Raw genomic sequence first — 25504 nt, 5'->3', positions numbered from 1 at the left:
GCGTGTAAGGCCAGGGATGGGGCGGGGCCAAGAACACACCCTAGAATGCAGTTTCCTGGTTCTCGGAACCGGTGGAATTTAGGGTGGGGCGACTTCCTATTTCGATTCTTAAGCAATCTTGGCCTCCGCTGGCTGCCGTAAAAGGGGTTGGGCTTGGTGATCTCCCGCCAATTTAAACCTGTGGGATGGGCCCTGACGCGTCTAGGAGCCGCTGTGGGTGTCCGAAGAGGGGCTGTAAACTTGACTGTTCTTTAGTTTCTTCAATTGCGGGTGAGGAGGGGGAACCGCGCTGTTGTAGCTTGCGGGGGGTGGGCTTATGTTGAAGTAGCAGAGGCCTCAGCTCAGTCCGGGGTGTTTTCCCCACTAGACGCTGGCGGGAGAGAGATTGGGTTCTTGCTGGCCCCGGTGTCCAGCTGAGAGCATTTACGGCCTGAAGGCCTTGCTGAAACTGTTTTTGCCTAATTCGTTCATCTTTTCACCCGGCAGCCAGTGTAATCTCAAATCGTTAATAAAATCACGTTCCTGGTCATCTTTCCCTCCCTAGCACTGAGGATTTAACCCAGTCTTGAGATTGGGGATTCACTTAGCTCCACCTATCTAGTTCCCGCACTTTTCCATTCTTGCTCAGGCCTGGCAGCCGCCCCAAACTCAGTCCATCCTCTGAGCCTTTGCACCGGGCCTGCATCTTTGTTCCCCCTGAGCTTTGCATAGTTGACTTCTTGGTATTAGGGTCTCTGCCCACATGTCTACAGTTGCCAAACAGGTCCTTCTTAGGCGTTCCTCCCCCCCTTCTTTTGTACACTCTTTGTAATTATGCAGTATAATAGTTAACAGCTGGTGTGAATTTGAGTCTACAAATTCGCAGATGAGTATAGCTACATCATCAATTCGCTTTAGGTGACCTTGGCCATTTACTTAGTCCCTGACTCATGTTTCTCAGCTGTAAAGTGGGTTGTTGTGTAGATTAAAAGAGTGATTCATTCACTCTTCATTGCCTACTCAATACCGCAGTATATTTTATTTTTGTATGTCCTTCCTGTGAGAATATAAATTTCATACTGTATTCTCAGCTCCTAGAACAGTGACTGGTATGTATTAGGCATTCAATAAACAGTTGTTGAAAGAGTTGAGTGTGACAGACCTGGGAGGCTGACACTATTTAACTATTTTTACAGAGATAGGACACTGAGACCCATGAAAATTTTCACTCCAACCTTTCCTTCCCATCTCCTCCCAACTACCACCCAAACATAGCCATTAAAGCTCTTGTTTATTCTAATATGCGTTGTTTCTGTACTCCTGTTTACACTTCTATTAAGAACTCTTTTCTTGGGCGTTCCCATTGTGCTCAGTGGGTTAAGCACCCAACTAGTGTCAGTGAGGATGCTGGTTCAGTCTCTGGCCTCACTTAGTGGGTTAAGGATCTGGCGTTGCTGTGAGCTGTGGTGTAGGTCACAGAAAAGGCTCAGATCCTGCGTTGCTGTGGCTGTGGTGTAGGTTGGCAGCTGTAGCTCCAATTCAACCCCTAGCCTAGGAACTAGGGAGAACAGAATGCCCAGATCCTTGAGGGAGACTAGGAGGGACACTTGGGGGCACAGCCGGGGGGGGGGGGGGGGGGTGGGGGCGGGGCAAGGAGATCCAGAGACACCTGATGAGAGTTTCAAGGATGATATTTAAGGGAGAATAACATGCAAGGGAGCAGCCCAACAAAGGGGCTGGGAGACCCAGAGAAGGCTTGCTTGTTGACTGTCTCCTTCCTCATCAGACTCAATTCCATGAAGATAGGGCTTGTTGTCTGTTTGTTCCCTGTTGTATCCCAAGGGAAGTAGCTGGCAGAGCTTCTGGGATGTGGTAGACATTCAATAAACGCTGCTGATGGAATGAGTGGGTTGTCACGGTGCTGGGGAATGAGTGACAAGTGGCAGAGGTGCAGTTGGCTGAATCTCTTGAGAATGTGGGGATGGAGATGGGGGGTGCAAAGCAAGGGGCCCAGACTCCTAAGGGGGTGGCCAGAGGAATCAGAAAACACCAGAGTAGCATCTCACTGGGAGGTGGGAGGGAAGGAAGAGTAGTGGAGGCCACTGACCCCACAGAAATGAATCTGGGGAGGCCTAGGCATCTGGGGACAGGGAAGAGACTTGGAGAGTGTTGGGAAGGAGAAAGTGGAAAACCCAATGCCAGCTGCCAGTGGCGGGGGCACCAGGAGAAGCAGTGATTGTCTGTCCATCCATCCATCCATCTATCCATCTACCCATTCATCCCAGCTGTCCATCCCTTCCTCCATTCCTCACTCATTTATCCATTCATCCTCCAATCATCCATCCACCCGTCCCTTTACCCACTTAGACCACCAGAGAACTCTCCCTCTTTTCCTATATTTAAAAAAGCTCCTGGAGTTCCCGTCGTGGCGTAGTGGTTAACGAATCCGACTGGGAACCATGGGGTTGCGGGTTTGGTCCCTGCCCTTGCTCAGTGGGTTAACGATCTGGCATTGCCGTGAGCTGTGGTGTAGGTTGCAGACACGGCTCGGATCCCGAGTTGCTGTGGCTCTGGCGTAGGCCGGTGGCTACAGTTCCGATTCGACCCCTAGCCTGGGAACCTCCATATGCTGCGAGAGCGGCCCAAGAAATGGTAAAAAGACAAAAAAAAAAAAAAAAAAAAGATTACAAATAACTCTTTGGTCATTTCAGACCTGATCCTGTTTTTTTAAGTTCATCTGGAACCTTAGTGTCCTGAGTTATCCCAGACAGTCTGACTTAAGAGCCTTTATTATTTAATGCTATACTGATGAAAGGATTATTTCACGGAGTTCCTGTTGTAGCACAGTGGGAACAAATCTATTAACCGTGAGGACGAGGGTTCCATCCCTGGCCTTGCTCAGTGGGTTAAGGATCTGATGCTGCTGTGAGCTGTGGTGTAGGTCACAGACGTGGCTCGGATCTGGGATTGTGGCTGTGGCTGTGGCTGGCAGCTATAACTCCGATTCAACCCCTAGCCTGAGAACTTCCATATGCCGTGGGTGCAGCCCTAAAAAAAAAAGGGGGGTTTACTTCAAATGAAAAGTTGCTATAGTTTCAACTAGACAACCAAAATACCAGAAGCTCTAGGACACAATGGTAAGATCAGAGTTGTTTGCTTGTGTAGGTAAACCAATATGTTCTTCTCTAGTAACAGTCATAGTTCTAGTCCCATTTATCCTACTGATCAAAAATGAAAATGTCTAGTGACCACAGACATAACAAGAACATAGAGAAATTTTTATATATATATGCTTTTATATATATGTCTTTATGTGTGTATGTATATGTGTATATATATATATATATATATATATATATATATATATGTCTTTTTGGATAAAACCTTTTCATTTTCCAAGGAACTGGATTCTATGCAACAGTATAATTATACTCTAATTTTACATATTGTCACAGGGAAGGCAGTGGTTCCTGATTCAGGAAAACAGTCTCAGCAACATGTGGAGTGATATTGAGCTACTAACAAGCGATGACACAGGAAGTGGGTACCTAAGTGTTGGTTCAAGGAAAGAACATGGAACTGCTTTATATCAAGTAGATTTACTAGCAAAGATCTCCTCTGAAAAGGTAATGGTTATGATGTGGGCCTTTTTCATTCATAAAATTTTTACTGAGTGCTTTGTAAGAGGCCACAAGGTAGATGTTTTATAAATGTATATAGCCCTTTCTTAGGGAATCCGGGTTCTCTATCAGATTATTACTGGAAATTTCCATCTGAATTCCCATGGCATCATCTTAAAGTCAGTATTTTCAAAACTGAACTTTTCATAGCTCCTCTTGACATTTTGGACATACAGGTATGTATAAAATGATGCAAAGAGGAGTTCCTGTTGTGGTGCAGCTAGGAATCATGAGGTTGTGGGTTTGCTCCCTGGCCTTGCTCAGCGGGTTAAAGATCCAGCATTGCCATGAGCTGTGGTGTAGGTTGCAGATGCGGCTCCTGTCTGCTGTGGCTACGGCTGTGGCTGGTAGCTGTAGCTCCCATTAGACCCCTAGCCTGGGAACCTTATGCCGAAGGTATGGCCCTAAAAAGCAAGCAAGCAAACAAACAAAGCAAAGAATGTCCACCACCAGCTTAGGAAATAAAACATTAGCAATAGAATTGAAGCAAGCAAGCCTCTGGGGTCCCTCCCTGATCTCATGCTCTTCTCATGCTCCATCTCTGAATTAAGCACTCTGCTGAGGTTGAGATTATCTGATCTTTTCCATGCACTTTCTTCTATAGTTTAACTTTTTTCTTTTAATAGCTATTCTACCATTCTCACTCCCAGCTTGAAACCTTATTCTCTGCCTTCGATGAAGAGAATTGCTGTTAGTTTTTTATCTTTGATTTTCCTTCTCAGTAATTTGCTTTTGGTAAAATATTGATGATCTTGGTAAACAGAAGTTTCTTTAAGAGAAAGTACAAAATGATCTGTCACAGTATTATAGCCTAGGATTCCTCTATAGAGGCTATAGTAAGTTAATGTAATGTTTAATTCTCTAATTTAGAAAAAAAGTATTTTAAAAGAAAGGAAAAAGAGACCAGACAAGATTTGTATTTTCTAGGGCTAGAAAGGCAGGGCCTTCTCTGGGGATCTTATTCAAAAAGGGCTTCAAATGTAAGCTTTTGACTTTTCTTCAGATGAAGTTCTACGTATATTCAAAAAAACTTGTCAATAGTTTTTTTTTTTTTTTTAAATCATTCTTTATGTAGCTTGCATCCTATTGCCAGACTTACTGTTTCATGGCATTTATAAATCACAGAATTTAGGAGTTCCCATCATGGCTCGGCGGAAATGAATCTGACTAGCATCCATGAGGACGCAGATTTGATCCCTGGCTTCGCTCAGTGGCATTGCCATGAGCTGTGGTGTAGGTTACATATGCGGCTCGGATCCTGTGTTGCTCTGGTTGTGGTATAGGCCAGCAGCTACAGCTCCAATGTGAGCCCCAGCCTGTGAACCTCCATATGCTCAGTTGCAGACCTAAATAGACCCCCCCAAAAAAAAAAATCACAGAATTTATAATTATGAGTAGTCCAGATAAATTGTATTCTTTGGTATTAAATTGTTTATTTGTTAAGGGCAAAAATTTAAAGAATACCTTAAGTTCTGTAATGAGAAAGTGGTATTTCTTTATTTTTTAATATTACCAGCCACCTTAAAGCTTGTAAGTGGCCCAGGCCCCTCTTGATCTCTGAGGGCTCCTGTTGATCTCTGAGGGCTCCTGTTGAAAAACAGTAGTGTGTATTGTGAGCCTTGAACTCAGGAACTAAAATTCCATAAGTATGCATTTGGTGGGGGGGAAGGAAGAAGGAATGTTTGCCCACGTACGGCGGCTCTCTTTACTTAAAACAAAATGATGCTTCTGTAAAGTGCGTTTGTTCTGAAAGCACACATGCAGGTACCCATGCTAGGCACTTGGTAAGGTCACCTTATCTCTTTTTAGGATCTTAAAGTTAGGCAGACAGGACACAGCAATAAAAGTTATCCAGCTTACAAGTCAATATATTCCAAAATCCAAATGAATGGTACAGACAGTAAATGCCGTAGGAATTTAGAGGATGGAGAGCTCACTGTGGGTTGGGACAATTTAAGGAACATTTTGTAAACCAGCACCTGACTTGGGCCTTAAGAAAAAGGAGGGGAAATGAAAGCACACCTTACCAAATTTGTAGAATGCAGTAAAAGGAGTGATTAGAGGGAAATTGAATGCATCTATTAGAACAGAAGAAAGGTCTAAAATCAATAATCTGGAGTTCCCGTCGTGGCTCAGTGGTTAACGAATCTGACTAGGAACCATGAGGTTGCAGGTTTGATCCCTGGCCTCGCTCAGTGCGTTAAGGATCTGGCGTTGCCGTGAGCTGTGGTGTAGGTCACAGATGCAGCTTGGATCCCGAGTTGCTGTGGCTCTGGCATAGGCTGGCGGCTACAGCTTTGATTCGACCCCTAACCTGGGAACCTCCATATGCCATGGGAGCGGCCCTAGAAATGGCAAAAAGACAAATAAATAAATAAAATCAGTAATCTGAGTTTCCAGTTAGGACACTAAAAAAAAAAAGGAAGAGTAAGTTAAGTCCAAAGTAAACAGAAGAAAAGAAAGAAAGAGAGCAAAAACCCATGAAATTGAATATAGGAAATCAATTTAAAAAAATCAGTGAAAACAAAAGCTGGTTCTTTGAAAAGATCAATAAATTCTATAAGCCTCTAGTCAGGATAAATAAGAAAAAAAAAGAACACAAATTATTCATATCAGAATTGAAAGAGAAGGCATCACTACAGATTCTATGGACATTGAAATGATAATCAAGGAATACTATGAACATCTCTATGTCCACAAATTTGATAACTTAATGAACTGAACCAATTCCTTGATAGACACAATCTGCTAAAACTCACACAAAAAGTTGACAAAGTTTGTATGAATCATCATACTGAATGATCCCAACTACATGACATTCTGGAAAATGAAAGACAGTAAAAACATAAGTGGTTGCCAGGGTTTGGTGATGGAGGAAGGGTTGAATAGGCAGAACACAGAGAATTTAGAGTAGAGAAAATACTCTGTATGAGATCATAATGCTAGATGTGTCTCATTATACTTTTGTTAATGCTCACAGAATGTACAACAAAAGTGAACCATAATGCGAACTGTGGACTTTGGGTAATTATGTGTCAGAGTAGATTCATCAGTTGCAACAAATGTACCATCTGGGGAGGGATGTTGATAGCGTGGCAGGCTATGTATGTGTGAAACAAGGGATAAACGGGATCTCTCCGTACCTTCCTCTCAATTTTGCTGTGAACATAAAACTGCTCTTAAAAAACAAAGTTTTAAAAAGAAGAGGAGAAAGAGCAGTCTAGGCAGAGAAAACAGCCTGGGAGGATCTCTAGAAGGTGTGGCAAAGTTGCTTCTTCGCAATATGCTTTGGTGTAACTTTTTGCTTATTGGAGAAGCTAGCTAAGAGTATAAGAGAGGGAGTTCCTGCTGTGGTACAACAGGATCAGCAGCATTTCTACAGCACTGGGTTGCAGGTTTAATCCCTGGCCCATCACAGTGGGTTAAGGGTCTGGGGTGCCCTAGTGCAGCATAGGTTGCAACTCCTGCTCAGATCTGAACTCTGCCCTGGAAACTACATATGCCTTGGAGCAGCCAAAAAAAAAAAAGTGTAAGAGGAATCAGAATGTGGGGGAGATCTCAAGAGTTACAACTGCAGAAGATGACTGTTGAAACAGGGATAAAACAAACTAATGGGTTTAGTTTGTCAGAGAAGCGTAAGAATAGTTAACATTTATGAGCATATGCTACAGGCAAGGTTCCCATTTAGGCCCTTTACATGAATTAATTCACTTAATCTCCATACCAGCCAGAGTTGTAGGGAATATTAACATTCCTGTTGTACAAGAGAGTAGATGGAGACATTTGCCTGAGATGACTCAGCTAGTAAGTGACAGAGCATTCTCAACCCCTAAGCTGTCCCATCTGCTTCAGGATACATATGTGTGGGCAGCCTTAATCACCAGAAGCGGAAAACTGAAGACTCATTCGGTTTGCATATTGTTTTTCAAAGTGTTGGCTTCACTGCCCGTGTTTTTAAAAATCAGAACATTTCACAGGAAGATCCAAATTTTCATGATAAAATGGAAGCTGTGGCCATGCCAAGGTTGCCTTTCCACGGGGTTTTCATTTGGCCCCATCCTTAGTGTACGTGCGGCTTCGTATCCTCCAGTTAACAGTACACCACAGTCCCCCTGGCTGTTACATCCCGGCTACTGAGACTTTATGCCAGTATTGGTTCATTAATTTATGTCAATGCCTGCTGGCTTCTGTGGGCCTAAGATGGACCCTTACCAAAAACTTGTACTTTGAAACCCTTTGCCCTTTCCTAGCAACCCTGGACTATTTTCCCTATTTTAGGCTCTGGAGGCATTAAGATATGCAAAAAGCTTCACTAAGTAAATACATGGGCTAAAAAAAAAAAAAGTCCTGTCAAGTAGAGTATTAAACATGGGTACATGAGATTGTGGTGATCCTATTGATAAGCATTGTTAAACATGTATAAAAATGTTTTATTTTAGTCATGCTTTTCCCTCCTACAGGCCTTGCTAAATCCAAAAATACAAGCATGCAGTTTAAGTGATGGATTTATTATTGTAGCAGACCAATCAGTGATACTGCTGGACAGTGTTTGTAGATCGCTTCAATTGCATCTTGTATTTGGTAAGTCTAATGTGATGCAATAAAATAAATTGGAAGTCAAATATATCTTGCCACCAATTTCTCCAGCATTGCTTTTTCTTTTCTTTTTTTGTTTTTAGGGCCGCACCCGTGGGATATGGAAGTCCCAGGCTAGGGGTCGAATTGGAGCTGCAGCTTCCAGCCTATGCCACAGCCACAGTTGTGGGATCTGAGCCATGATCCTTAATGCACTGAGTGAGGCCGAGAATCCAGCCTGCATCCTCATGGATACTAGTCATGTTTGTTGCCGCTGAGCCACAACGAGAACTCCAGCCTTGCTTTTTCTTCACTCCATTATTTATAAGACTCGGAATTGGACTAATTTCAAGAAATTAATCTTGAGTACCTTTTGTTGTGTACCAGATGCAAAGGATCATGAGATGATCCCTTTTCTCATTCAGTCTAAGGGATGACGTACATGGAAAGCTGTAACAATTTATTCGCATGCTTTTTGTATTAGAATACTGTAGAAAACAGTGGAGCCCAGTTATTTTCAAGTTCCCGAATCAACAGATATTTGAATACTTTTAGAATGTATAGCACTATAAAAACTTTTTAAAAAGTACTTACGAATTCTTCATGAGTTAAAGAGCTTTAAATATCTATATGGCAACATAGACTTAACTGTAAATTAAGGGACACATAAGACAGTGGTTATGCTGAAAAATAGGTGAAAATATTGTGAAAACTTTTTCTGAAATTTTGAGAGAAAGGTGGTTGAAGTGTTTACATAAGAACAGCTGTACTCATGTCGCAACAGAAGAAAGGGTGGGGGAAAAAACTGTAACTGCAATGTATACATCTAAGGATAACCTGACCCCCTTGCTGTACAGTGGGAAAATAAAAAATAAAATAAAAAAAATAATAAATTAAAAAAAAAAAAAAAAGAACAGCTGAAACTTTGTTTTTTAAAAAAAGAACTTAGCTGAAAATCAACCAGGAGTTATGCCTCTGAGAACAAAATCTCGATCATAAAATGCAGGAGAAAAACTCTTATTTTGAGGAATCTTAGTGTATTTAACCCTGATGGATCCACAAGATTCACACTTTCTCCAGTGAAAAGTGAGGCTGTGTTTATGATACCTTGTGTGTGTGTCTGTCTGTCTTTTTAGGGCCGCACTTGCAGCATATGAAAGTTCCTGGGCTAGGGGTCGAATTGGAGCTGCAGCTGCCAGCCTACACCACAGCCACAGAAATGTCAGATCCAAGCCAAATTTGCGACCCACACCACAGCAATGCCAGATCTTTAACTCACTGAGCGAGGCCAGGGATCAAACCCGGGTTTTCATGAATAGTAGTCAGGTTTGTTACCGCTGAGCCACAATGGGAATTCAGAAGATACTGCTTTTGAGGGAGTTCCCCTGTGATGCAGCCAGGTTAGGCATCAGGCTTTGCCACAGCTATGGTGCAACCTGTGCCTGTTGCATGGGTTCAACCCCTGGCACAGGAACTTCCACATGCCATGCCATTAGTACATGGGAGTTCCCTTGTGGCACAGCAGGTTAAGGATGTAGCACTGTTGCTATACAGCCCGGGTCACTGCTGTGGCATAGGTTTGATCCCTGGCCCAGGAACTTCCATGTGTAGCCAAACAAAAAAAGATCTTGCTTCTGAATAACTTTGGTTATAAGCAATTTACACGATACTGCTTTTATTTCATAGCCTTCCTCTCTCCGTCTCCATCTCACCCTCCCTGGTTTTCTTGCTGTTGTGCAAACAATAACTCCCTCATCTCCTTCAAATCTTAGCTCAAATCTCACCTTATCAAAGAGGGCTCTCCCAGCACTCCAGTTAACTGCATGGCTCTTTGGAGCTCTTTCCCTGCCCCACTTTTTCTTTTTTCCTGAGAATTCATCATGTTCATATAGGTCATGTAACTTGATTACTAGGCTGACACTCATCAATTTCTGCCTTAGAATTTGAGCTCCATGAAGATGGGGCTCTTGTTATTATTCTCAGAAATATGCAAAAGGCTTAAAACAATGCTTATCATATACTGTGCTCAGTAAATATTTGTTGACTGAATAAGAGTCTGTTGCATTTCTTTTTATGTTAATCTCTACTTTTCTGAAATATTTAAAAGAGGCTTAAATAGTTGACTTTTAATAATGAAATTTGCAAATTTTTTGTTGAAGATAAACATTTTGGGAGGAAGCTCCTAACTTTGATTTGAAATTTTCAGATACTGAAGTGGATGTGGTTGGCCTATGTCAAGAAGGAAAGTTTCTTTTGGTTGGGGAGAGAAGTGGCAACTTGCATCTTATTCATGTAACATCAAAGCAAACATTACTGACCAATGTAAGATCCTGTTGTGTTTCTCATATTCATTCTAAATTCTCTCTTAGACAAAATTTTCTTTACTGTGGATAGGTTCATTTGTGGGAGCTTGGGGTTAATAGATGCAACCTACTGCTTTTGGAATGGATTAGCAATGAGATCCTGCTGTGTAGCACTTGAGAACTATGTCTAGTCACTTATGATGGAGCATGATAATGGGAGAAAAAAGAATGTGTACATGTATGCGTAACTGGGTCATCATGCTGTACAGTAGGAAAAAAGTTGTATTGGGGAAATAACAATAAAAAAATTATCTCTTAGACAACTAAAACTCAAGCAAAACATTACTTGATTTTGTATTTTAAAGAATAATGTTTCTTTACACTAAATTTAAGAGTTATACCTTAGAGGAGTTCCCGTCGTGGCTCAGCAGAAACAAACCTGACTTGTATCCATGAGGATGAAGGTTTCATCCCTAGCCTCGCTCAGTGAGTTAAGGATCCAGTGTTGCTGTGAGCTGTGGTGTAGGTTGCATACTCAGCTCAGATCTGGCATTGCTGTGGCTGTGGTACAGGCCAGGAGCTACAGCTCCGATTCAGCCCCTAGTCTGGGAACCTCAATATGCCTTGGGTGTGGCCCTAAAAAGAAGAAGGAAAAAAAAGAAATCATCCCTTTGATAGGCACCTTAGCTCTCTGTGGCCATTATCCCATTCTTGCCCATCTCAAGTTCCTGTGGGGGTGGCTGCAGCAACTGAGGGCTTGGCAGCAGGCAGCCCATTTGTCTCCATCCTAAGTTCCCTCATGGCTTGATGGCCACAGCATTCTTTGTTTGTTCAAATAGCGGGCAATATTTTTCATCCACAAAACATGAAATAAATGCAAAATTGAAAAATTATGGTTTGAAGATAGTATGCTTGTGGAAAATAGTTTTCCATTTTATGTTTATTTTGTAAATTTTTTTTTTTTTTTTTTTTTTTGCTTTTTAGGGCCACACCTGCAGAACATGGAAGTTTCCAGGCCACGGGTCCAATTGGGGCTGCAGCTGCCGCCCTATGCCACTGCTACAGCAACTCCCGGGATCTGAGCCGAGCCTGTGAACTACACCACAACGCACGGCAATGCCAGATCCTCGACCCACTGAGAAAAGCCAGGGATGAAACCCACATCCTCATGGATACTAGTCAGATTCATTTCTGCTGATCCATGATGGGAACTCCCTCGTTTTCCATTTTAAAACTAAAATGTCTGGAATATAGATGAATTATTGCTAAAGATAATTGATAACCCTAGAATTTAAAGAATATAATCCTTGGTTATATTTTTCTGGATTTAATCTTAACATTTGAAATTAATTTGCAATTAGGCTTTTGTTCAGAAAGCTAATGATGAAAATCAGCGTACTTATCGGAATCTTGTTATTGAGAAAGATGGTTCACGTGAAGGTAAGTGTTATAATTTCTTTTTTAAGGTTTTCTTATCAATACCCAATCAAAAACCAGATTTATAGTTAATATATAAATTACTTGGTAAAACTACACATTGTTAAAGTTTTACGGATGCAGTTAATTATTCTAAAAACCACATTTTTTTTTTAGCTCTTTTCAGAAACTTAAATGTACTTTTCTTAAACTATTCTAAGCTTTTATAGTTTTGAGAGTTCTGTAGATTACCAAGGAGACATAATATTCTTTAAAATGATTTTGTGGGTTTCAGCATGTTAATCATATTTTCTTTCCTCCTTTTTTTTTTTTTTTTTTTGTCCTTTGTCTTTTGAGGGCTGTACCCAAGGCATGTGGAGGTTCCCAGGCTAGGGGTCTAATCAGAGCTGTAGCCGCTGGCCTACACCAGAGCCACAGCAGTGCCAGATCCGAGCTGCGTCTGCAACCTACACCACAGCTCACAGCAACGCCAGATCCTTAATCCACTAAGCGAGGCCAGGGATTGAACCTGCAACCTCATGGTTCGTAGTTGGATTCTTTTCTGCTGCAACACAATGGGAACTCCAATCATATTTTCTTTCTTTTTTTTTTTTTTTGTCTTTTTGCCATTTCTTGGGCCGCTCCCGCAGCATATGGAGGTTTCCAGGCTAGGGGTCTAATCAGAGCCATAGCCACCGGCCTACACCACAGCCACAGCAACTCGGGATCCGAGCCGCGTCTGCAACCTACACCACAGCTCACGGCAACGCCGGATCCTTAACCCACTGAGCAAGGGCAGGGACCAAACCCGCAACCTCATGGTTCCTAGTCGGATTCGTTAACCACTGCGCCACGACGGGAACTCCCATATTTTCTTTTTAACAAACGTTAACTAGACCTTAATTTATTTTGATATAGCTGATTTTTTTTTCTGGCAAGTGAAGTTTGGTTTATAAAAGTTTCAAAGAAGTTAACATTGTTTTTGCAAATAACTTACCAATTCTTTTTAAATAACGTTTATCTATGTCATTATTATTTGATGATTAGAATTTAAATGAGCAAATTGACGTATTTTTAAGCTAGGTCCAGACTCTGGTTTAAATTTTTTTTTTTAGGGCCATACCCACAGCATATGAAAGTTCCCAGGCAAGGGGTCAAATAGGAGCTGCAGCCACCAACCTACACCACAGCCACAGCAAAGCAGCATCTGAGCTGTGTCTGGGACCTATACCACAGCTCATAGCAATGCTGGATCCTTAACCCACTGAGTGAGGCCAGGAATCGAGGCCAGGGATCCTCACATCCTCATGGATGCTAGTCAGTTTCTTCACTGCTGGGCCACAACAGGAACTCCTAAATTTTATATACACGTGCCTTTAAAAAAAAAAATGGTTGATTTTATTTTTAATAGGTACCTATTATATGCTGCTTCTTACAAACAATGGATTTTTTTGTGTCACAAACCTTCAGCTTGTAAAGATTCAACAAGGTAAATAATGCATTATTTTCTCATTACTAATTTACAGCAACATTTCTTACTAGTTTTCCATGTAAATTTTAAAATAGTCTCTTTAAGAATATTAGTTGAATTCCATTCCATGATATTGGGTATATTTTCAAGGATTCATAATATACTTATTCTCCACAGTTGCAGCTGCCACAGAATCGGAAGACATACGATTTTTTCATAGCCTTCAAGGACTTTACAGCTTAGTTGGGGAGACAAGAGACAGGCTAGCACAGTAATAAATGCTTTTTGTTGTGGTGAATGAGCGTGAAAACTGAAATGACTGAGTAAGTGTTAATACAGGGCAATAATAATCTGCTGTGTGTGCCAAGTGGTGTGGTCCTTAGATCCTTCTGAGCTGGCAGAGAATGAGAAATTGATTCAGGGCATATATTCACCAGATAGTGTTTAAAGATTTACTGTGTGCCAAGAACACGCCAGATCCTGGGTATATGAGATTTAAGATACATGGTTCTCTAGTTTATTGAAGGAGCTAGGCAAGAATGAAACACCCCTTCCAAAAGGCAGTGCAAAGTGATGAAGACTTCACAGGTAGGACTTCAGAGCTTCGATGGAAGAGTTGGAACAGGGAGAAGACCCTCTTAGTAGGAAGAATCTTGGAAAGGGAAGGTAAGGAAAGGCACTACAGGACCCATAAGGCAGCCTGGCTGGCATCCTGAGTATAACATGTCATCATGGTTTATCTCATTGGTCAAGGGTAAAACTGAAAAGTCACCAGCTCCGTATTAATTTCTGACCAGTGTCTTTCTCACTAGATTGTGTAAAATTTCACCTTGACAGAAAAGGCAAGTGTATGTATTTTGTAAGTTAATAGTATAAGTTTAGCCTGCTTTCTCTTTTTCATGCAGCAATTGAAAAGGTAGACTTCGATACAGCAAAAAAGGTAAGAAGACAAAACCGCATTGTCCTCTTGAAACTTAGTTTAACGTAAGTTGAAGGAAGTGTTTCTATCATTGTCTAATGGTTGATATTTGGGGAATTAGTATGATAGAACATTTTAATAACATTTCCCTTTAAAAATACATTTATAACTTGCTTTAAATAGATTTTTATCAGTCTTTCCAAGGAATTTGGACTGTGGAGCATATATATAACCTTCTTATTTTTTAAATCTTACAGTTACAAGGACAAATCAAATCCAGTTTTATTTCTACTGAAAATTATCACACCCTCGACTGTCTCAATCTTGTGGCTGGTGATTTAGCGAGCGAAGTCCCTGTGATAATTGGGGTAATTCTTTTTAATAAAATTTTTTTTTTTTTTTTTTTTTCAATTTTTAGGGTCACACCCACAGCATATGGAAGTTCCCAGGCTAGGGGTCATATTGGAGCTTCAGCTGCTGGCCTACATCACGGCTACAGCAATGAGGGATCTGAGCCCTGTCTATGACTTACACTATAGCTCTCAGCAACACTGGATCCTCAACCCACTGAGCAAAGCCAGGGATTGAACCCGAATCCTCATGGATACTAGTCGGATTCATTTCTACTGCACCACTACGGGAACTCTCTCTGAAATGTTTCTTCATTAAACATAGTTTGGGTCTGGGGTACCTGTTGTGGCTCAGTGGTTAATGAATGACTAGCATCCATGAGGTAGCAGGTTTGATCCTTGGCCTTGCTTAATGGGTTAAGGATCTGGCATTGCCAAGAGCTGTGGTGTAGATGCGGCTCAGATCCTGTGCTGCTGTGGCTGTGGCGTAGGCCGGTGGCTGTAGCCATGATTTGACCCCTAGCCTGGGAAACTCCAAATGCCACAGGTGGTGGCCCTGAAAAGCAAAAAAAAAAAAAACAAAAAAACCCGAAACCCATAGTTTGGGTTAAATTACAAGTTAATCTGTAATGTTGCACAGCATTGTAAATCAGCTATAATAAATAAATTTTTAAAAATTTGTGGACGCGTTGCTGTGGCTCTAGTGTAGGTCGGTGGCTACAGCTCCGATTCGACCCCTAGCCTGGGAACCTCCATATGCCGCGGGATCGGCCCAAAGAAATAGCAAAAAGACAAAAAAAAAAAAAAAAAATTTGTGGAGTTCCTATTGTGGCGCAGCAGAAATGAATCCGACTAGGAACCATGAGGTTGTGGGTTCGATCCCTGGCCTCGCTCAGTGGGTTAAGGATCTGGCGTTGCCGTGAGCTGTGGTGGAGGCTGCAGACACGGCTTGGATCTGGCGTTGCTGTGGCTCTGGTGTAGGCTGGCGGCTACCGCTCTGATTCGATGCCTAGCCTGGGAACCTCCATATGCAGCAGGTATGGCCCTAAAAAGACAAAAAAATAAATAAATAAAAAATTTGTGATGCGGGGCGTTCCCATTGTGTCACTGTGAGCTGTGGTGTAGGTTGCAGATGCAGCTCAGTTCTGGCATCGCTGTGGCTGTGCTGCAGGCCGCTGGCTACAGCTCTGATTCGACACCTAGCCTGGGAACCTCCATATGCCACAGGTGCGGCCCTTAAAAAACCAAAAAAAAAAAAAAAAAAAAAAAAAAAAGTGTGATGTGTAACAGAAACAGGGAAATTATAAAATTAGAGTCATAAAATTAACTCAATGAATAAATCTGAGTTTCTATGTTGGAGAAGATATTGTGTCTTTATTTTTGCTAATCTCTACCTGAAATTTAGCTTGTCTTTCAGTTATGAGTGTAGGCAAAAACAACAGCAACAAACAAAACATCTAATATTATATTCAAGGAGTATACAAAAATTCTATATTGAAGAATGTCATTACTGCATCGACAACATTTTTCTTGCCAAATTTATATGTTAAGAAGCAGTCGCTTGCCTCCATTTTTTATGTATCTAGTTCAGTATTTCTTTTTTTTTTTTTTTTTTTTTTGGGTCTTTTTGCTATTTCTTTGGGCCGCTCCCGCGGCATATGGAGGTTCCCAGGCTAGGGGTCGAATCGGAGCTGTAGCTCCTGGTCTACGCCAGAGCCACAGCAACGCGGGATCCGAGCCGCGTCTGCAACCTACACCACAGCTCACGGCAACGCCGGATCCTTAACCCACTGAGCAAGGGCAGGGACCGAACCCGAAACCTCATGGTTCCTAGTCGGATTCGTTAACCACTGCGCCATGACGGGAACTCCCTAGTTCAGTATTTCATCAGGGTTTCAAATAATTTAAACGAGTATTGATGGGTTTTTTTTTTTTTTTTTTCAAATTTTAATGCAAATACTTCATCAAAGACTATATTTATCTGGTAATATCAGAAGGGGTTTTGAAGCTTATCTGATGTCTCCAGAGTGAGTTGCCTGAATTTGCCTGCTCCTTATTAAATGTTCATGTGAGAACAGTGCACAGCAGGACTTTACTGATTCTTTCCCTTCCATCCACTGAAAACAAACTAAGAGAGGAACTGGAAGATAAAAGCAAGCTAGCCTTGAATGCCTAACTATACTTTGGAATTAGTCACTTGTGCACCTTAGGTGTTTCTCCTTTGAGGAGAATTCAGATCTAAAGCCAAGTTTGTAACTGATGGACTATTTTCACTTCCATAGGGAACCGGTAATTGTGCATTCTCAAAATGGGAACCAGATGCTTCTAGGAAGGGAATGACGGTGAAAAATGTTAGTGATGCAGAGATTATTCAAGGTAAAATAAGTTATTGAAACTACTTTTGGTAATTGTGAATTGTCATTTTTTTTTCCTAATTTTTTTTTTTTTTTTTTTTTTTGGTCTTTTTGCCTTTTCTAGGGCTGCTCCCACAGCATATGGAGGTTCCCAGGCTGGGGGTCTATTTGGAGCGGTAGCCGCCGGCCTACGTCAGAGCCACAGCCAACACAGAATCTGAGCTGCGTCTGTGACCTACACCACAGCTCACGGCAACGCCGGATTGTTAACCCACTGAGCAAGGCCAGGGATCGAACCCACAACCTCATGGTTCCTAATCGGATTCGTTAACCACTGCGCCACGACGGGAACTCCATGAGTTGTCATTTTCATGTCAATACCCCACTTCTCGCATATGAGCCATTTTACCATTCCGCTCATGGAAACAAGCCAGCATAGTCTGATGATAGTACACTTATGTGACTGTTCTTGGCATGTTGCATTTGTTACTCTTCATTTTGAGAGGTTTTATGTTTTAGTGGTCATCCAAAAAACTAGAGAAGTGGAAATAAATGGGAATGGAAATGCCTTGTTTAAATATATAGTTCTGCCTTTTCATAAATTGGTTAGTTTATTATTTTAAATATGGCTACATGTAACCCAGAAGCATAATCCTTATACCCTTGCTTTCTCTTTTGTAGGTGCAAAGAAGTTCCAGCTGATAGACAATCTACTTTTTGTTCTTGATACTGATGTATGTTTCTGATTAGTTCCCCTTAAGTGTTTTCACTTGGTATTATGTTTAACAACAGAAATCTTGTTAAACTTAAAAAGACCAGGACTTTAGCCAAGGTGGATTACTGTCTGTGTATTGTGCTTTATTTCAACTATACATCAAAAGATAGATTCTTTTTTTTTTTTTTTCTTGCTTTTTAGGACTGCATCTGTGGCATATGGAGGTTCCCAGGCTAGGGGTCAAATTGGAGCTGGAGCTGCCAGCCTGTGTCACAGCCATAGCAACACAGGACCTGAGCTGCATCTGTGACCTACACCACAGCTCACAGCAACGCCAGATCCTTAACCCACTTCACGTGGCCAGGGATCGAACCCACAACCTCCTGGTTCCTAGTCGGATTGTTTTCTGCTGCACCACAACAGGAACTCCAAAAGATAGATTCTTAAATGTAGATTTCTGGTAATTAAGAAGATGTATCAATAAAGTGTCTCTTTTGCAGAACGTGCTGAGCTTATGGGATATCTACACCTTAACTCCCATATGGAACTGGCCCTCCCTTCACATAGAAGAGTTTCTTCTCACCACAGAAGCAGATTCGCCTTCATCAGTCACATGGTACATTATGACCCTCACATTGATTTCTCTTCTGTTAGAACCAGGTTTCTTGCCTGGTTCTGTTCAGATCATGCATTATGTATTTTGTTCCAAATAACACTGTGAACAGACTGATAAGTTAAAGACCATTTCATTGTTAGCCAAATTCATCCTCAGTGAATCTCAAATAGGCGATACGAAGACCCCACCACCACCCCCTGAGTAAATGTGTTAGACAAAGTGTCAGTCTGAGCTATAAATGTTCAGAAGTCAAGTTCAGTATCTTCTGTGTGAATTAATTTTAACTTTTATACAAGGATATCACTTTGACTTAGCCTTTGTCTAGCAATTGGCTTATTTGACTCATTTAAACCTTCTTTTCTTTTTCAGGCAAGGGATTACAAATCTCAAATTAGTAGCTCTGACAACTACTACTAATAAGAAGGTATTGGAAAATTTATTTCAGATTTGTCCACATTATGTGTCTGAAATCACATTAATATAAAAGTACTAGTTGTTAAGTAGTGTTCACAGCATATTAGCTCTTAGTTCACAAAGATACTTGACAGATTAGAAGTAACCCTGCAGAGTTCTTTTTTCTCATTAAAAAGAAAATGATAAAAAGTTCAGCTTCACAATTTAATTAGAGCATTTCAGCAATAAAAGTGTCCACAAGTAAATGTTTATTATAGTGACTCTTAGCTTGTTCTGGCACTGAAGAATTTCATTTGCCTTAAATACAAATTATAGAACGGACTATAGGTATGTGGATTTTTTTTTTTTAACAGATATAGAAGGTGGCATAGGACATAATTTTGTATGTAACAAATAATTTTATAACAGACTTATTTTTTGCATTTTACTTTGTATCAAGTATTCTAATCTGTGCCCTGGATTGTGGAGTTCTGTCTTGTGTTCATAGGATTATATTGACACATGAAATTAATTACTGTGCACATTTTTTTATTAGATTAAAAATCTCATGGTATATTCATTACCTGTGATGGAAATACTATATTCTTTGGAGGTGTCTAGTGTTTCTTCTCTGGTCCAAAGAGGAATTAGCACAGTAAGTTGACATATATTTTGAACTACTTTTTTTTTTCTCTTTTTCTTGTTTAGTCTTTTTAGGGCTGAACCTGCACTGTATGGAAGTTCCCAGGCTAGGGGTCAAATTAGAGCTGCAGCTGCCAGCCACAGCCACAGCAACATGGGATCAGAGAAGCATCTGTGACCTACAGCACATGCCAGATCCCTTAACCCACTGAGTGAGGCCAAGGATCAAACCCACATACTAGGCATGTTCGTTACCACTGAGCCATGATGGGAACTCTCTGAACTGCTTTATCATTAAAAAAGAAATTAAGAATAACTAAACTCAGGGAGTTCCCGTCGTGGCGCAGTGGTTGACGAATCCAACTAGGAACCATGAGGTTGTGGGTTCGGTCCCTGCCCTTGCTCAGTGGGTTAAGGATCCGGCGTTGCCGTGAGCTGTGGTGTAGGTTGCAGACGCGGCTCGGATCCCGCGTTGCTGTGGCTCTGGTGTAGGCCGGTGGCTACAGCTCTGATTCAGCCCCTAGCCTGGGAACCTCCATATGCCGCGAGAGCGGCCCAAGAAATAGCAACAACAGCAACAACAACAACAAAAAGGAGAGACAAAAGACAAAAAAAAAAAAAAAAAGAATAACTAAACTCAGCATGATCGAGGCCTAGGGGAATACTGGTTAGAACTCAGGTTTATAACCACGTTTATTGTTACCAGAAGTCATCACGTACATTTGCTGGAGGTCAGTCTTCACCTAAAAAGAAGAAATTAGAACTAATCGAAACATTGGCCAAAGGCATAATCAATTTTCTTGTCTCTATAGAAAATATAGATGGTAGTTAATTTGGGGAAGGTTATTGCTTTTATTTATTTAAAATTGTTATTTACTATTTTTTTCTTTTTGTCTTTTTAGGGCCGCACTTGTGGCATATGGAGGTTTCCAGGCCAGGGGATGAATCCTACGCCACAGGTCATGGAAATGCCAGATCCTTAACCCACTGAGCAAGGCCAAGGATCGAACCTGTGTCCTTATGGGTGCTAGTCTGATTCATTTCTGCTGAGCCTCAATGGGAACTCCTATTTAAAATTGTGATTTAAAAAAATGTTTCTACTACATTTGTTCTATCGCTTTTGAAATATACACACTGTATTTTCCCAAACCATTTGGAAATTATTTGCAGACATCCTGACCTGTCACTCCTAAATATTTCAGCAGGTATCTCCTCAGAATAAGGGCATTCTTCTACAACACACTTATGATACAAAATTTAACATGAATGCAATCCTAGTATAAAATACACCAACCGAATTCAGATTTTACTAATGGTACCAATTACATGAGAACTTTTTTTTTCCTGATCCAGGATTTAGTCGAGCACCACAAATTGAATTTTGTTGTCATGGTCACATGGTATCCATTTTACTTTCTAAAACTTCTTAAGTCTTAGGACATTGACGTTTTTTTGAGCTCAAGCCTGCTGTGTTGTAGAATGTCCTTCTATTTGGATCTGTCTGTTTTGTCATGATTAGATTCTTGCTAAGCTTTTTGGCAAGAATACGGCATAGGTGATACTGTTTCCTAACTGTCACATTAAGGCACTCATGTCCATTTATCCTGTTATTGGTGCTTTTAAATTTGATCACTTGGTTAAAGCAGTCCTGCCAGATATCTCCATTGTAAAACTAATTTTTATGGTGTTAGTTTGAGACTATGGGAATATCCTTTTCCTCGACAGTTTCCCCCAGTAATTTTAGGATCCATTGATGTATAATTTCTGCCTAAACCGTTTTGTACTCTAGTAATAAAAAAGTGAATTAATGCTATATTTCAATTTTAAACATGTTTTTGCTGTTATTGTAGGATACTATATACCTTCTGGAAGGAATTTGCAAAAGTGATCCAAGGTAGGTCATGTTTTGTTTTATCAGATAAGTTGTTACATAACAGCTAAGTTAAAATTTACTCACTAATATTAAATGATAAATGTCAATATTAAATGAAAAACTTTGTTTCAGACTCTCTGAAGACTCAGTCTCTGTTTTAGTGCTCAGATGTCTTACAGAAGCTTTACCAGAAAACAGGTAACTTCCCATTTTCTTCAAAGTCTTGCCTCTAGTGGAAAATTTGAGTTCCCTGATTAATAAAAATTTCACTGACATGTCTTTTCAACTTATCAGATTGAGTCGGTTACTTCACAAACACAGATTTGCTGAAGCTGAGAGCTTTGCCATTCAGTTTGGACTAGATGTTGAGGTAATCATTCATATATTCATTCATTCATTGAATAAGCATTTCTTCATGGGAAGATGACTATATTAAACAAAACAGGAATTTAGTGTGATCAGGCCTGTAATTAAGATAAGGCCAAAGTAGAATAGGAATTCAGAGGAGCCACTGACCCTTAGGAGGGTGGAAAGGCTTCATAGAGGAGGTAGTTTTTATGTCAGATCTTGAAGGTGCTCCAGATGGTCCTGGGAGAGGAGGGAATTTCCAGGTATTGGGACACACGAAGGAAGCGAGCAAGGCTTGGGTGCTTCCTGGAACTCCTAGTAATTAAATAGGACTAGTGTGTAGATTATAGGCACATAGAAGGAAAAGGAGATGATGGAGAAGGAGACGGTCAGAGCCTGGAGGGCTTTGTTTGCACTGCAAGGATTTAGATTTTATTCTGCAGGTAGTGAGGAGCTACTGAGAATTTTAAGCAGGAGACTCTCTTGATTAGGTTGTCATTCTGTAAAGATGGGAAATTGTTTGGAAAAGGCCAAACCTAGAGGTGCAAGGACAAATTGGAAGACTGACTTGGTGCAGTGAGGTGAGTATGTACTGGAGGGGAGGTCTGACAGAGAATTGATAGAGAGAAGCAGTGGGGCTCAGTGATCAAATATAGTGGGGGCACAAATACCAGGAACAGCCCAGCAGGACTCTGACTCAGCATGCTAGTTGGAATGTGATGGCATTACCCAAAACAAGGAACATGTGTGGAAGAGCAGGTTAAGGGGAAAAGATGAAGAGTTCTGCTTTATAAAAATTGCATGTAAGCGATCTTATAAGCCTTTCTGATAGGAAGTTGGAGAGTGATCTGAACTGACTCTGGAGGTAGGTAACACCAGGGGTATGACTCAGACACTTGAGAGTGTGTAGAATGAGATCTGAAGATGAGATACAGGGGCACCAACACATGGGGAATAGAGAAAGAGGGTCTGTAAATGTGTTTGTGAGGAAAACCACATCGAAGTACAATTATAGAAGCCAAGGAAGGAGAAATTTGAAGTTTGGTGGGGAGTGATCAGCAGTTTCAAATACTACAGATGAAATCAAGTATTAAAACTAAAAGTTGTCTGTTGGATTTAGTGGGTGGGAATTCACTGATAACCCTTAAAAAGTCCTAGAAAGTGATGAAGGAGGAAGCCTGAGGGTAGTAAAAAACTTAAGTGGGTGGTAAGTACCCTTGTGTTTGTTACTTTTATTTATTTTTTTTTATTTTATTTTTTTTGTCTTTTTGCCATTTCTTGGACCGCTCCCACAGCATATGGAGGTTCCAAGGCTAGGGGTCCAATCAGAGCTGTAGCTGCCGGCCTACGCCAGAGCCACAGCAACGCGGGATCCGAGCCGCGTCTGCAACCTACACCACAGCTCACGGCAACGCCAGATCGTTAACCCACTGAGCAAGGGCAGGGACCGAACCCGCAACCTCATGGTTCCTAGTCAGATTCGTTAACCACTGCGCCACGACGGGAATTCCTGTTTTGCATGTTTTTTTTTTTTTTTTTTTTTTTTTTGTCTTTTTGCCATTTCTTGGGCCGCTCCCGTGGCATATGGAGGTTCCCAGGCTAGGGGTCTCATCGGAGCTGTAGCCGCCGGCCTATGCCAGAGCAACAGCAACTCAGGATCCGAGCCGCGTCTGCAACCTACACCACAGCTCACGGCAACGCCGGATCCTTAACCCACTGAGCAAGGGCAGGGACCGAACCCACAACCTCATGGTTCCTAGTCAGATTCGTTAACCACTGGGCCACGACGGGAACTCCTGTTTTGCATGTTTTAAAATGCTACATTTAAAAAGCAACAAACGGAGTTCCCGTTGTGGCTCAGTGGTTAACGAATCCGACTAGGAACCATGAGGTTGCGGGTTCGGTCCCTGCCCTTGCTCAGTGGGTTAAGGATCCGGCGTTGCCGTGAGCTGTGGTGTAGGTTGCAGGAGCGGCTCAGATCCTGCGCTGCTGTGGCTCTGGCGTAGGCCGGTGGCTACAGCTCCGATTCGACCCCTAGCCTGGGAACCTCCATATGCTGCTGGAGCGGCCCAAGAAATCTCAAAAAAGACAAAAAAATAATAATAATAATAATAAATAAAATAAAAACATGCAAAACAATTCTGTATATTGTTTAGAAATGTGTATGAGTAAAGGGATAAATAAATTAATGGAATAACAGGCACCAAAGTCAGAATAATGGATACTTCTGGTTGGAGGAAGGAGGGTGATACATTTGGAAAAAGAGAAAGGGATCTTAAACTGTATTAGTAATGTGCTTTTTTTTTTTTTTTAATTTGGGTGAAGAGTATGTGAGTATTTGTTACCTTTTTGAACATCTAAAAATTTAATAATAAATAATTTTTTTTAAGTGACTGAAGCAAAAAATCAAACTCAATAAAGGGAGAAACAACTAGAGAAACTGCTCTCTCATATCAGTTTTGACTTTCAGAACCAGAGAGCCCATGTCAAATTTGGTATTTTGTTTATAAAAAGGGAGACTGAGGGAGTTCTCGTGTCTCAGTGGTTAACGAATCCTACTAGGAACCATGAGGTTTCAGGTTTGATCCCTGGCCTCAATCAGTGGGTTAAGGATCCAGCGTGGCCGTGAGCTGTGGTGTAGGTCGCAGATGCAGCTGGGATCCCACATTGCTGTGGCTGTGGTGTAGGCCAGCAGCTCTAGCTCTGATTCATCCCCTAGCCTGGGAACCTCCATATGCTGCAGGTGTGGCCCTAGAAAAGACTAAAAAAGAAAAAAAAAAAGGAACCTGAAATTTTGGTTTTTGCTAACTCATGCTTTTTCTAGCTGCTAAAGAATCTTTGATACAGTTAAGAAACTAGACATGAAATATAATCGTGTCATCTTTTAAAAACGAGCTTCATTCACATTTGAACCTCAAAAGAGGGTAAGGAATGTGTCTGAAAGGAATGTGTCTTTTACACATTCCTTAGATAAGGTGCAAATGTTTACTTAGGTTTTTATGAGAATTAACTGAAGTAATTCACGTAAAGCTCTTAGTACCCTGCTGGATACATTTAGTGAGGACTCAGTAGAAGTCCTTTCCATAAACATTTAGTAATTTGGATTACCTTTCAGTCATCTCATTCTTATCTTTAATGCTTATCCTTGAACCACATGGATATTCTTGTTTTTTCATCTATAGGCATTATTTTGCTTCAGGTTGCTTCATGTGGCATGTTTATTTTACAGCTTGTTTACAAGGTAAAAGCAAATGATATCTTGGAGAAACTAGCTTTGAGTTCTCTGGATACCCATGAGCAGAGCAAATGGCAGAAACTTGTAAATGAAGCTAAGGAAAATCTACATAAAATCCAAGTATGTTTTCCCTGTCATATACTAGAGGATTCAAATTGAAAGATTGGTCAACATTAGATTGCCTTACCATGTGTGGTATTTATGAAACAGGATGATGAATTTGTGGTGAATTACTGCTTGGAGGCTCAATGGATAACCTATGAAACAACCCAACAAATGCTAAATTATGCCAAAAACAGGGTAAGTTTTTATAATGTTTGTACATGTTAGTTTGTCTTATGCAAAAGAAATAATTTCCAAATAATAAATCCTTCCATCAGAGGCCTTTTTAAAAGTGCTTTTGTTGTTGTCCCTAATGATTCCATTTTTACTATACATCGTTCCCCTCACTGACCTTTGAATGAGTATCACTGCTAGTTATATTCCTTCAAATTAAGGTGTAATGGAGTTCCCACTGTGGCATTCCCACTGGTGTTACCACAGCTGAGGTTCTGATTTGATCCCTGGCCCTGGAACTTCCATATGCCTCAGGTGGAGCCAAAAAAGAAAAATAATTTAAAAACCCCAAAGTGTAA

At 41.0% G+C, this 25504-nt stretch overlaps 1 protein-coding gene across 5 annotated transcripts in view; it reads left to right on the top strand.

Moving 5' to 3' along the window:
- KNTC1 (kinetochore associated 1) overlaps window positions 29-25504 on the top strand; it is an 87071-nt gene continuing 61595 nt past the window's right edge. For 4 of the 5 annotated variants that reach the window (XR_002338925.1, XR_002338924.1, XM_021074083.1 and 1 more), the window contains exons 1-18: window positions 29-270; window positions 3435-3605; window positions 8120-8240; window positions 10441-10556; window positions 11899-11977; window positions 13365-13442; window positions 14330-14364; window positions 14601-14711; window positions 16976-17069; window positions 17729-17781; window positions 18263-18378; window positions 18748-18802; window positions 19328-19426; window positions 21264-21307; window positions 21419-21484; window positions 21581-21656; window positions 24864-24989; window positions 25080-25169. Coding sequence is in view for 3 of the 5 variants with exons in the window: in XM_021074083.1 (XP_020929742.1) it covers window positions 3477-3605; window positions 8120-8240; window positions 10441-10556; window positions 11899-11977; window positions 13365-13442; window positions 14330-14364; window positions 14601-14711; window positions 16976-17069; window positions 17729-17781; window positions 18263-18378; window positions 18748-18802; window positions 19328-19426; window positions 21264-21307; window positions 21419-21484; window positions 21581-21656; window positions 24864-24989; window positions 25080-25169 (1488 nt within the window). In the remaining 2 variants the exon portion in view is untranslated. Of the gene's footprint in view, window positions 271-3434; window positions 3606-8119; window positions 8241-10440; window positions 10557-11898; window positions 11978-13364; window positions 13443-14329; window positions 14365-14600; window positions 14712-16975; window positions 17070-17728; window positions 17782-18262; window positions 18379-18747; window positions 18803-19327; window positions 19427-21263; window positions 21308-21418; window positions 21485-21580; window positions 21657-24863; window positions 24990-25079; window positions 25170-25504 lie in introns of those variants that run through there. The other variant, XM_021074084.1, reaches the window with a different exon arrangement.

The sequence above is a fragment of the Sus scrofa genome, chromosome 14 (genome assembly GCF_000003025.6).
Source record: "Sus scrofa isolate TJ Tabasco breed Duroc chromosome 14, Sscrofa11.1, whole genome shotgun sequence".
In the NCBI taxonomy this organism is placed as follows: domain Eukaryota; kingdom Metazoa; phylum Chordata; class Mammalia; order Artiodactyla; family Suidae; genus Sus; species Sus scrofa.
This window is presented reverse-complemented; position numbering and strand designations above follow the sequence as displayed.